This window comes from Limulus polyphemus, unplaced genomic scaffold, assembly GCF_000517525.1.
Source record: "Limulus polyphemus unplaced genomic scaffold, Limulus_polyphemus-2.1.2 Scaffold3263, whole genome shotgun sequence".
Taxonomy (NCBI): domain Eukaryota; kingdom Metazoa; phylum Arthropoda; class Merostomata; order Xiphosura; family Limulidae; genus Limulus; species Limulus polyphemus.
This window is the reverse complement of record NW_013668873.1, coordinates 33,023-46,818: the sequence shown is the minus strand read 5'-3', so window position 1 is coordinate 46,818 and position 13,796 is coordinate 33,023. Positions and strand designations below refer to the sequence as shown.

General features: G+C 34.4%; 1 protein-coding gene across 1 annotated transcript in view; it reads right to left on the bottom strand.

Moving 5' to 3' along the window:
- Nucleotides 1–735: 735 nt before the first annotated feature.
- LOC111088179 overlaps nt 736–13,796 on the bottom strand; it is a 37,746-nt gene continuing 24,685 nt past the window's right edge. Inside the window, exons 2-6 of the mRNA XM_022397411.1 lie at nt 3,062–6,345; nt 2,675–2,793; nt 1,706–1,819; nt 1,195–1,290; nt 736–755 (exon numbers count right to left, since the gene is read on the bottom strand). Coding sequence (XP_022253119.1) covers nt 736–755; nt 1,195–1,290; nt 1,706–1,819; nt 2,675–2,793; nt 3,062–6,345 — 3,633 coding nt within the window. The remainder of the gene's footprint in view (nt 756–1,194; nt 1,291–1,705; nt 1,820–2,674; nt 2,794–3,061; nt 6,346–13,796) is intronic.

Genomic DNA, 13,796 nt, shown 5'->3' with positions numbered 1-13,796 from the left:
ACGGATAATCTCTCACAATCGTAAGAATGTTGAACGTTCATTAGCTATATCTCAAGTAAATAGATAAACGGATAATCTCTCACAATCGTAAGAATGTTGGACGTTCATTAGCTATATCTCAAGTAAATAGATAAACGGATAATCTCTCACAATCGTAAGAATGTTGGACGTTCATTAGCTATATCTCAAGTAAATAGATAAACGGATAATCTCTCTCAATCGTAAGAATGTTGGACGTTCATTAGCTATATCTCAAGTAAGTAGATTCCAACATTCTTACGATTGTGAGAGATTATCCGTTTATCTATTTACTTGAGATATAGCTAATGAACGTCCAACATTCTTACGATTGTGAGAGATTATCCGTTTTTTTATTTGAGCCAACGTTTCGCCTTTGCAACTTCATTAGGGTATGTACTAACTCTGATGAAGCCGCAAAGGCGAAACGTTGGTTCAAATAAAAAGATCTTTTATAATTATCTGGAGTTTAAAGGTCGTTTTTCTCTAACCTTTTAATAAAAATATGTAAATCCCTCCAGTGTGCACTACAAATGTTGAAAGACAATAAAAAATACAGTTGGCGAAGGTATTTCGGCATGTATGTGAGAGCATGATGGGTATTTTTTTTAACGGCTACACCTGTCTTTTAAATTTTATTAAGAGCGAGCCTAGGATAAAAACTACTAATGATTTGGAAAAAACTTATTTATACATTTTGTTCGTACCCAAATTTGTTTAGCAGATTCGTGAAGAACCTGCCATAAACAGGCAAGAACAATTAAGATTATTATTATTATACGAGTCGTTTTAATTTAATGATTAGATAACTTTAACAACCACTGTCAAGAAATTATTTGTAACTTTATATTTACTTTAATAACTTTGCTGTGGTATTATCAAATTAAGATGTTAATTGATTAGGTTGTAAAGTTATTGCTTCTGAAGTGCAAGAACGAAATATTTGATATAATACAGTGACACTTAGACGAAGTTGTTGATTACTCAAAAAACAAAGGAAAGGAAAACATCAAATATTTCTTGTTAATAAATGTTAACTAGATATAAACTAAAAACTACTTTCTAAAGTAGATTTAATTTATTTATTATCTTCGTTATTTATTCTTTGTTAAGAAGCATCACTTGCATGCTCTGGAAATTACCTAAAATATATTGTAACGTGTGATAAAAGCGTACCTTTTGTTGATGTTGCCATCTGTCCATGAGTTTTTGAACTTCTGCTCAGTATAGTTGAATTACTTCTCAGAGCAGTAGTCGCTTTGGTTGTAGAGCCTGAAACATTGAAAGTCAAGAACAGGTTATATCATTAGAAATATAATCAGAAATATTGGCAAAGTGACACTTCTAAAATAGGGTTAGCTCTTTTAACATTCTATTATTTAGATACTGCAGTCAACACTTCTTTTTAGCACTATATCGTTAAGGCATTAGAGTCAACATTTCTACAGCACATTAGATTGCTAAAGCACTAGAGTCAAATGTACTTTTTACAAAAATAACTCCCTGAATGTTTAACACTTTGCTATCTCTAAACACGTATATATAGTTTAGATTAATAACTAAACAAATTGACATACAGATAAAAAGATAAAAACATTTGTGGCACTTTGAGTACAAATTTATATACACTCTCCTGTCGACTATAGTCGTTAGGAGTATATAAATAGGATTTAAAATGAAAGAATACCTGAATTTGTAGTATTTACAACTTTATTTGGTTTCTCTGAATTTACTTGAGCTGGTGTAAGAAAAACAAAAGAAGTCGAAGATATATCACTAGATGGCGATGCTGTCGGAGAAACTATATATATAAAAAAAAGAGTGAGTTTTCGCGTAATTTTCTATGTAAAAAAATCTAATCAGTTAAGTAGTTGCAGTAGTTAACTAAATACAATCGAACTGTTATTATAAAATATTTAATAATTGTTTAAGCGATTTTATAATGATTCAGCGCAAAAAATTAAAAATTACGCTCATCCGTTATTCTAAAATGACAAGAAAGTACCGAAATTCATCATGGTCACAAAATACGTTTGGAAATTTAGCTTTAAATGCCCATTTATCTGCCAGTTTATCACAAGTAAGTTACATTTTGCTTATCATATATGTTGATTTAGCTCACCAATTCTGGCCAACAAAACGCAAGCCACTTATTTGTGTAGGTCAGCATTTTGATAAAAAGTCACACCAACGAATAGTTGTGTATTACATTAGGTCAGATGTTCTCCTGTAACATCATAATGTCAGGCTCAATATTTCTTCTTTTTCGATGATTACAAGTACGAAGTTCTAATAGTCAGTCGTTCTCCATCTCGCGATTAGCCATGACCTGCGACTTCTATTTTCTAAGTTTTTTTAAGGACAATTTGCATAAATGAAACTTCCTAACAACCGAAGATCTTAAAGCAGCTGTATACAATTAGAATCTTTATAATCAAACCTGAACGATGAAGGAAACACATCGTAGTCAACAGGAACTATATTGAGATGTGGTGTCTCTTTGCCTTCATCCTCAACACCATTGGTGTACTTTTTTAGGTGCAATCTGATGAGATTGGGCTAAAGGAAGTGAAATCTCGTTTCTGTGCGAACACCCCTCGTTTTTTTATTATTATTATTTTAACCCTGAACTGAATTGCTACTAAACCTAACCTACCTTGATATCTGGTACTGCTAACATGGTGGACTTCATTGTCATGACGTCCTGCAGTTTGTACAACTGTCCACAGGTCCTCACAGGTGGTTTCAGATGTTTTAGAGAAAATGTCCTTAGACCTAAAATATTCACAGTTCCTCAATATCTCCATTAAAATGTTGGAATGCTTTTCTTTGTATTCATATATTTCTACTGAACCGCACTTTGTACAAATGAGTATAAACCTTAAATTGCATCCAAATTAATTTTTAATTTTACAGCGAAGTTAGTGGTAAGAAATAATTTTAAGTCTTCTAGTTTGCTACTTCACCGCTTTGGATTTTATTAATTATCACAAAGTAAATAAAGATAATCAGCAAAACTATTAACAAAAAAACCCACACTTACATTTCTACTACAACACTATCATTTTCCTTAGCTTTTGCAGAGTGGTGGGTTTGATTAGGCTTTTCCTCATTAATCGAGTTTGTTGTACATTCAGAAATTGTTCTAGATGATTTAGTTGAAGCTCCTTGACGAACAGACTTTAGATTTGTATTAATTTTACTTTTTATTTCTTTCTTTTTTGTCTTCAATTTATCTTCGTCCATACTTGCTGCAATCTTAGCAGTAACAGCATCCCACTTATTTTTTTTCGACGTCCGTGGCAGCTTCTTTCTTTCTTCACTCCTGTCTCTCGTTCCTTGGCTTTCCGTTGATGTTACAAATATTTCCTTGACTTTACTCTTCACATTTTTCCGAAGATGTTTTGGTTTCTTTTCATTGCTTGAAATGACAGTGGCTGTGTCACTCACAGTCGACAATATATCTACCTCTTTCTTAGATTTGTAAAGCTTAGTAGGCGTTCTATTCTCGGTATCTTTGGTTTCTTTGCTATAAATCTGACCTACTCTATCAGAAGAATTTTCATTTTCGTGCAGTACTGGTTGTGAGATTTCAGTTGATTTGTTGACCCTGACTTCAGGCAATGGACTACTTGTAATGTCTTCAGATAAGTCAAGAATCTCCTTCTTCGGAACGTTGTCAGTTCCACTCCTATTTGTTATTCCTTCCTTTGATAAGGTCACACAGTAATAGTTGCAGTTTGGTATATTTTCTTCGGGAACTATTGTTAACTTTACTTCCCATTTGACATCACTTTTTTCTGTAAAAGGCACAGTAACGTTTTGTTGACAATTGACTTCATCTTCAATGCGGTTCTTGATCTTATGATGTTCTGGACAAACATCGTCTTCTGTAAGTTTATAAAAATCTTTGTTATCCTGTCTATACGGCCGCACATCTGACTGTTCACTTTCTGACTCGGCCAACGACGTTCCAAGACCACCATCTGTGAAAAGGTCAGAATCAGTCATGCTTCCTGCCTTTAAATGTCGCTCAGACTCGTGTCCGTCAGAAGCTACTCCACTGTCCTGACTGTAAGTCGAAAATTTCATGCACCCTTCTTCTCCAGAAGAAACTAGAGTTCCTTGCCCACTTTCTTCACTTTCAAACTCGCCATCTTCGTGAGAGTTTGAATTTGTGGCTTTACTCGGGAACCTATCATAATTCACCCAACATACATCCTTAACGTCATTATTATTCGAAATTACTTCTTTGTCTTGCTGTTCTTTCCTCAGTGTTTTTATCGAATTATAATGGAAGTTGATAAGAGGAAACGACTCCTCTGACGTCTCTGTATTAATACCTACTAGGAAATCCATGTGTTTCGATAAACCAACAGAGCAATTTGTATCATCATTTCTTATTTCACTGCCTCCTGGTAACATTTCATGTTTCTTTTCCCCAAAGAAACTGTCATTAACCTCTACGTTGTTTTGCGTAGTTGAACCATTTCCCGATATCGAAAGAGTAGACTCTTTCACTAATTCATCAAATGGAGCCTCTTTCTCATTACCGCGTTTAACATTCGAATTGCTCTTATCTTTACCATGGGCAATAGACCTTAGAGGACTGTTGTGTGCCCTTTCTGAAAAGTCACCATGGGGTTTCTCCCAAATAATTGTTGTCCATGTGTTCGAAGAAGAAGACACATCATCAACGCCGACTTCTGGATTAAAGCTGGGATCCGAATCTGCGGCTCGAAGCTCATACATTAAATAATCCATTTCGTTGTCTTTCAAAATATTGTTGGCGGGATGGTCACCATGGAAAGAAACTTGATGAACAACAGACTGGGGGTCATAGGAAGCTAAATCTTGGTAGGTTTCCTGAACTGGACTACTAGAATTTGCCCCACATGGTGAGGAAGCTAGATGGAATTCGTAAATTTGATTATTAGAATATGGTCCAACATAGGAGGAAGTAGAATCTTCCTGTAATCTCTGAATGGGACTACTTTTATGGTAAAGAGATGGCGAGGAAGCCTGGTGAATCTCTTGAGAAACTACGTTACGCTCGTATGCGACATCTTCAACTATTTCAGAATCGGGCAATTCATTTACTTCGTCAAAAGAGAAGGTCTTAGGTAGCGAAACAGCGTCTAAGTCAGAAACCAGTGACGAGTGTTGTTCAGTAAAGTCCATCATCTGGTTAGGACTTAAAATTCCCAAACTGTCTTCCTGGTCAGCCCAGAACCCTCCATCAAAATCGTTCTCGTTTTTCAACAACCCTCCAAGGTCAAAGGTCATTCGTTGCTGCTGAAGATCATCAAGTGAGAGGTCCTGCTTGGAATCATCATCATCATCACCTTCGAATGTTTCTGAGTCAAACATCTGATGGTTGTTTGACAGCAAGGAAGGTTGTGCATTACAACCACAAGAGAAATAATCCATTTCATCTTTATGTTTCTCTAATGGCAGTATAAGGAGTGCTTTATTAACATCCTTGCACTCATCCCCTGAAGAGGAAGAAGAAGAAGATACATTCTGACGTTGCTCTTGGTCATTGTTGCCTTGTTCAATGTTGTTAAATACAAGGGATTCACTACTGCCCAATCCCGTTCGATCTTCTAAATCACGTGGATTTTTGTCCCTGTGATGTATCGGGGGTGGTGCGAACTCTTCGTTGAAATGACTAGATTTAATTTCAAATGACTTAGAAATATTTTCATTAGACGAAACATGTTGCGTCATTACTAAAAAGCTATTATTCAGTTGGAAAGAACTGGTACTTTTATGCTGTATTTCCGACCATGAACGTGAGTAATAATTAGACGTTTGGTTAATCAGTGGAAATCTAGATCTACTCAACTGTTTCTCAGTTAGAGGCAGCGATTTCAAGTTATCTATTGCGGTCGTGTTCTTATCGACTAAATCTTCTTTGAGTGAGAACACTGTTTCTACCTTCCGGATAGGAGCAAAGATTCCAAACCGTTGTCCACAGGTGAAGTATCTAATTCCCTGCACAGATCCGTCGTTCTTACCGACTGGTTCGTCCAGTTCCACCCCACACCAACATCCCTCGGCAAACTGGACCAGCCCTAGGTACCTGACAGTACCTTCTTTCACTCCTCCAATACGTACCCTCTGACCAATTAATCTAATTCGATCACTTTGGAGTCTAGAAAATCCCTCTATATGGCCACTACGTGGCCATGAGTCTGAAGAGCCTGGCCATGACCCACAAATATTCTTGGTAAGTGTGGTTATCGGTTTTGGTATCAGACTCTTGGTCTTCAGAAGTTTGGAAGTTTGACCAGGAATACAGATGACTCCATTCTTGTCTAATATCTGTTTAAAAAAGGCAAGCAAAATAAATAATATAAAAATAAATTTTACCAGTTATAACTATTACTAATCTTATGATGATTTTATTTGAATTTCTTATCAACGAAAACCTATTTTGTAATAATCTTTGAACTAAAAGGTACATCTATGAAAATTGGTAAAATTATGTCTTGTGTGAAATAAAAGCACTTACTAAAAAGAAAAAAATAAAGAACGAAACACTGGATGTTTATATATCATACTAGAGGGAAAACTGCTTATAGATATGGACAAAAATGCTTGCAATAACTGAATAAAAAAAACAAAAAACTTTTTAACGAGACGGAAGCAGAAAGCCGTAATAAAAACACGTTCTTTAACATAACTTTGATTGATAAAGATAAAACTGTGATACGAAAAAACAACGGCTCTTATGTCAGACCATTGACACAGTGGGATAAAACGACCTGGTTTCAGCACGTGCTTGTTTTGTTCAGTCCAGATTTTTTTTGTTATGCCTACAAAAGAATCCACGTAACGCATTGTCGTTGTCTTTGGTAAATTGCCAGTATTGTCAGATAGACACGCAGACTACAGTAAAACCGGAACAAAAGATGAGAAAAAACATAGCCAAGTGGCTGAACATATCGTTTTATAACCTGACCAGTTATTTGTTTATAAAGTTTGGTTTAAAAATCTAGTCATTATTTTATGTACTGCTATCTTGACTTTAGAGTATTTTAGGTTTAAATTGTAACAGTTATTACAAGGGACTCTTGTTTATGTATTGTTGTCCTGGGTTTGGTATTACTTGGTTTAAAATGTACCAAAGCTAGTTGTTTAGGTGTTGTATTGGTTGCCGTATTCTTGCCTTCAAAATGTAGTAATTAGCTATTGCTATTTACGTCTTGTTGGCTTGATTTCCAGTAGCATTAAATAACTTTTCGAGTTGCTTAGTTATTTGTGCATAATTTTTAATGTTAGTAATTTCTTTATTTGTGTCGTATATATGTGTGTGTGTGTGTGTGCGCGTGTGTGTGTGATGTACTTTATCTATGTATTTGCGTTGTATCTGTAGTACATACATACGCACACGAATAAGAGTATTTAAATAAATATGATTCTTGCTCCAAAGAAAACTGTTAACTAACAACCAAACAAACGCATTTTAGTGAAATTCTGTCAGGCTTACGTTTTAGCGTGAATTATAACGCATTGTACTGACAGTCTTGTTATTAAAAGTTAACGAATATTCTGACTTGATTGATCACCGTGATATCATTACAACGTGGTTTTTTTTTCTTGCTGTTTTATATGTGTTAAGACGTAGAGATAATGAGCTTGGCAAAACGCCGAGTGATGACGAGGAGGAATATGAAAGGGGTAGAAAATTTGTTTGTTTATTTTCTTCTTTCTTTTTTTAAGACTCGGGTTGAAAACTATTTTGCAGATCGAAACAAGCAGACATTTTTCTTCTTTCTTTTCTTTTTACAAAATGTTCACAATCACTGGAAGCTAAAGAATTTGTAAGTTGAAAGTATATTAAATTAAAAAAAGATAAAAATAAGGAACAGAAGTAATCGATTTCAACTACCCTAAAGACGTAAAAGGGTAGTTGGGGAAGGAAGGGGGGGGGGTAATATCTATAAAATATATCCTCGTGGCCCAGGGACAAGCTTCATGGCTTATAACGATATAACTCGTCGTTTGAGTCCTGCGGCGGCCACAGTGAAGATAGCCCATTTTCCACCTTTGTGCTAAAACAAACAAAACTATATTCTAGTACCCGTTCGTCTGGACTTTCTGTTATATACGAACAATATTATACATAACAAGTCAAGCAAACTTTCGGGGGCTAGTTTTAATGCATCAATATTTGTTTCTATCAATGGAGTTTATGGTGATACAAAGATTTAAAAGTCAGAGGAGGAAATTATTATTTTTTAACCATTTATTGTGCTACGTATATAACTCCTACACTCTAGAAATTGTCCGCGTAAATTGGTTTATCATTATAGTTAACCGAGAGAGGATTTAGTTGATTTTAAAGAGAGAAAATACCCCACTGAGCCCCTCCTCTCTCATTTCAAGTTTTTCTAATTTGAGAAGTTGTTTGTTTGAAGTTAAGCACAAAGCTACACAATGGGCTATCTGTGCTCTGCCCACCACGGGTATCGAAACCCGGTTTCTAGCGTTGTAAGTCCGCAGACATATCGCTGTGCCACTGGGGGGGGGGGCACTAATTTGAGAACAAAAAATAAAGTAAGATCGGTCACAGTAGAGTGAGGCGCTGCAGAGCCACAACTACGATCGATTTCGTCAAGATTTCGTCACTCGCCTAGTGAAAGTATGTCGAATTGCCGTCACTATGCCAACGTTGATGTAGACAGTTGTATTTCTAGCGGGGGACAAGTGTAATAATGGATAAAATGACATCCAACTTTTGTTGTGTTTTTTCTTTTCTTGGGTGTGAAAATACAGAAAAGTGTCCCAAGCTCCAAGAAACTATTCATGGTTTACAACAGACTTCCTGGTTATATTATAATTATCGTTGTTTATTGATGGCACGTAAGGTTTTATGTCTTTAAAATCAGGATTTAAAAGTGAACAAAACCTCGTATCCAAATCTTCGGTTCTTGGTATAAAAAAAAACCATAGGAAAATAAATTAGGACCGAAAATTTATGAGAACCATGCAAAGAATCTTAGGTTCTTGGGAAGTTATCTGTCTATTTATTTAAGAAATACCTAACGAACGTCATTTCTAATTATGATTTGGTGTTAACAGGAAACAGTATATATATATATGCAATAACTAACCTTTCTTTGTTAAATTAGTTGTTCGAGAAATTGGAGCCTTGACAACTGTTGCTGGTTTCAACAGATTTGAAGTCTGGTTAGTAAACCTTTTAGGAATATCTGTAAAAAACATATTTTAAACTCCTTAATTTACTTAAACATTTTCTATATATGTCCTATTTTTTATGAACAATTGTAACATTTTAAATTGTTAGTATAACACTTCATTTTAAAACCAACTAATATCATAATAAGTAGGCCTACTACTTGTGTTTTGCGATATATTATCATAACGAGAGGTGTTTTCGTAACACCTGCAATGTCGTCTGCCTTAACGAGCAGAACCTGGTGAATCACGTAGGCCTAAGTCAGAGATTTTAGCTTTTATTAATTTATAATTAAAACTAAGAGTAAACGACAGTTATTCAAATTAAACACTTTAATTTTTCATGCATGTTAAACATTATTAAGTTACTAAATGTGATGATATACGAACTTTATATATTTACAATACTGTTGGCTAGGACCTTTAAACTCCAGATAATTATAAACGATCTCGTTAGTTCTCTAAACCCGTCTCTAAGAAAATTAACTGATAGCTTCTACAAGTTAGTACATTATATCGACAACAGATGACAATTGATAAACCCAAATATTTTCACTCAGATTTATAAAATTACATAATGTTAAAAAACGTTAATACATTTGCTAATAATTTTAAAATTAAGTATTCCAGTTTTTTTTTGTTTTTTTTCATTGAAGCATTACAAAATAAAACACAAGATGGAACGCGTTCGTTTTTGTAATTGTTTTTTGCATATGTTGACGCTAAAAGCTTAAAAATGTTGACTCGTACGTCTTTCCTATTTAAATTTACTGTATTATGATTTCTTCAGAGAAACCTTATATTATTTTCACAGAACACAGTGTCACAGAAGACATAAGTCTTAGCCAATGAAATAAATATAGTTAAAACTTTTTATTACGGGTACAAGTGAATGAAAATGTTCACTAATTCTTGTGTGATATGTGACACGGTTGTAAATCAAAGACGACATAAAAGTATATTTTACGTGTAATTAAATAAAAAACAAAATACCCCCAGATCAACATGTTTAATAATGCATCTTATTAGTTAATGCAACAAAGTTTACGTTCTCTGAAAAACGAGCCGTTGTAATTTTATGAAATCAATGAGGACCTAGATACCGCCGCAGCAATGGTGACATCTAGCGGGTGTATGGTGCAACTGTAATATACGTAATCAAGTTTTAATTTTGTTTGACATTTCCAATAAATTGTTCTCTTATTGAATGTGCAGAAAGTCCAACCTCTACAGCATACTAATGTTTGTATTATATTTAACCCGATATTTTGTGAGTTTTTAATTGTGACAGAAAATAAGTACATTTATTAGGAAATTTTAATGGTCCCAACTGTAACTGTCAAAATAATTTAAAATAAGCCTCTAAAACATTGTGCCATCTACCATAAGATTTTACAACTAAATGGACTGACGACAATTATCATTAGTAGTAACAAAAAATATTTTCTTATGTATAGGTGCTGTGTGTTGTATCAAACACAATACCGCACAATAATCATATTGTGAATATAAAAATCGTGCATTATTCCATCTTTAAACATTTCTAAACAAATATTTGGAAAACACTAACAAAAATGGACATGGATAAAAAATATATCAGTTTCTCTCGATTTATATGTCTGTGTTTTTGTGTGTGTGTGTGTGTTTTGTTTAAGCGTAAAACTATAAAAAGGACTACTCACGCTGTGCTTACTGCAGAGATTGGACCCTTAATTCTATCATCGTCATAAAACCACTAGCTTCCCACTAAGGAAGTGAGAATGTTTGGCTAGAAAATTAATCCTTATATTTTTTTCTAGGTTGTTTAACAGCTTGTAATTCTTAAACTTTGATTATTTTTTTTTCACGAACCCTTAAAACAAAATTATTTAGTCATAACCCAACATCAACTAAACTAATTAAAGTTTCTGGAAAGCACTAGATTTTGATAGAAACTGGTACAGTAAAACCTTATGGAAAGCATGATAATTTGGTAGAAACTAAACTAATTAAAGTTTCTGGAAAGCACTAGATTTTGATAGAAACTGGTACAGTAAAAGCTTATGGAAAGCATAATAATTTGGTAGAAACTAAACTAATTAAAGTTTCTGGAAAGCACTAGATTTTGAAAGAAACTAAACAGGAAGATATCTTTTATTTTATTTTACATATTTAACCAATATGGTATCATCTGTTTTTCACAAATTCAGTTCAACCTACGAATACATTGACAGATGACAAACATATTTTTTGGTCCACTATATACTTGTCCCACCAACCGTACGTGGTTACTTGTGAAGCATCTAATCAAGCACGTGCTCTGAAAGTAAACTATAACGATAACAATCTCTACGTAGACGTGCAGGGTTGCCAGATAAGCGGCCAGTATTTCATATTCCGACATAACGTAGCTTTTGAGTAATTAAACATATGTACATCAAACGGTTATATTACTATGTATTACTGCTCATTAGCTCGTAGTTCCTTATATAGCCCTGGTATACGGTGTTTTAATAACCTTGTTACTTAGCAACCCAAGTGTTGTGTGTATAGACACCTGTAAATTTGTTTTATTACGTTTTAGTTGCCAATGCAACAGCTGCAAAATAATTTCGAGTAAAAACAAAACTAGTCCAGATCCCCTTATAACAGATGAAAGTGACCAACAGCAAATTCCTGACTTTGTTGTAAAAACCCAAATCCTTCTTAGCCTAAATTGTGAGAATCGCAGTGTTTCTGGTTATTTAACAGCTATCCAAAAAATACTTGTATCAAGACTTGTTTCATACTTTATCGTACCGTTATACAACTCTTTGTTGTTTCTACTATACATACAACATTACATTACCTTACACGTGCCTTTCTCTTCGTTCGTGTCTAGAAACTTAAGGAACATAAAAAAATTATGTTCAGATAATTATGTTGTATACAAAGGGCTGAGTAAGTTATATTAAAATGATTTTGAATACGTAAATTAGTAAGTCACGTGAATGACGCAGCTGGTATAAAGTCGTCATGAAAAGGATTGTATCAGAACCAAAATTTAACGTCTTTGATAGATCGAATCCACTGAAAATTGATCTTTTCAAGAAGGATATGTATCAGCTCTTTCCAAAGCAAAATATTCACATATATTCGGATCATAAAAATGTGTTCAGAATTAAGAATATCTTAGACAGAGATATCCTTTGTTTCTATTGGTAATGGAAATAAATAGAAATATGGATCAACTTGGGGCACCAGGACCATACAAAAGGAGACCTGCAAAAGTCATACTTGTGCATACAAGTTACTTAAACGATATAGATATATGTTCCGCTGTCTCATGCTTCGAGCAGCTGGAGAATGAAATGGATATTCATACTATTCCATACGTAAATATATCTGTCATGTCTCCATATGCTGCACCTATGCATTTCTATGTGATTGGACTGTTGGCTTATGGAAAGCATGAATAAAATAATGGAACGCTCTTGAGATGCCAGCGACCTTAAACGAGGGGTTTTTGTAATGTAAAATATGATTCAGGACTACTGTCATATTGCACGGCCACTTGAGACAAGGCATAGCTGGACTGTAACGACGTAGTAAGTCTCCGAAATCGTTTTAATATAACGTACTTCAACTCTACATATAAACTTTACGTCGAGACGTTGCCTTCTTTCTGACTATTGTTACAATCGAAACGTTAGCTGCTGATTCGCTATAGCTACCTTCATTTTGGTTAAAGTGTGACTCGCTGCCTAACTTATGACCCTCGTGTCGATCAAAGTGTGAGTTTTCTTTCTGATAATAGTCACCCTCAGAATTATTTTAATCACACCACGTGGCTACTTAGGACTTGAATATTGCTATTAGTAACCCTTTCTACCAAATTATTATGCTTTCCATAAGGTTTTACTGTACCAGTTTCTATCAAAATCTAGTGCTTTCCAGAAACTTTAATTAGTTTAGTCTCTACCAAAATCTAATGTTTATATAACGTAGAACTCTGTAATCAAATATAATATATTACTACTTTGCTGTAGTATGTTCTATGTTATCTCTTTGTGTTGGTTTATAGTTAAATTTCGTGATTACGTTCTTATTACCCTCCCCCACCCCCTCTAACAAAATAAAACAGACCATAATACTGACAAGTGTACTGATGCTAATTGAACACCAAACAGTAGATGTAATGATACAGTATCCTATGTGAATCTACTCGTGTAGCTATGCCATAACGTATGTGGTTTTATTTTACCGAAGGCAGTCTCACCTTGTTTAAAGGTAGAATATTTTCATGGGCATTAGGTTTTCGAGAAAACCAGTTCGTTGACTTGTAAATTACATTTCGTTAAGCCAACAAAGGCAGGTTTGTTTTGGGCTTCTGTGATGTTGTCCTTGCAAGTTCTTTTTTTTCTAACCACCCGGCTCTTTTTTTTACTTCTCTGCCTTTTGGTATGAAGCCTAAAATATTCAGTATTGTTTATAATACCATCAGTTCAACAAGGGTATAGAATGTTTTATAATATATGCAATTTTGTTCCAGTGATTTGACCTTGACCTTTCTTTACACGTCACGTGTTTTATTTAGTTAAAGGTCAATCTGC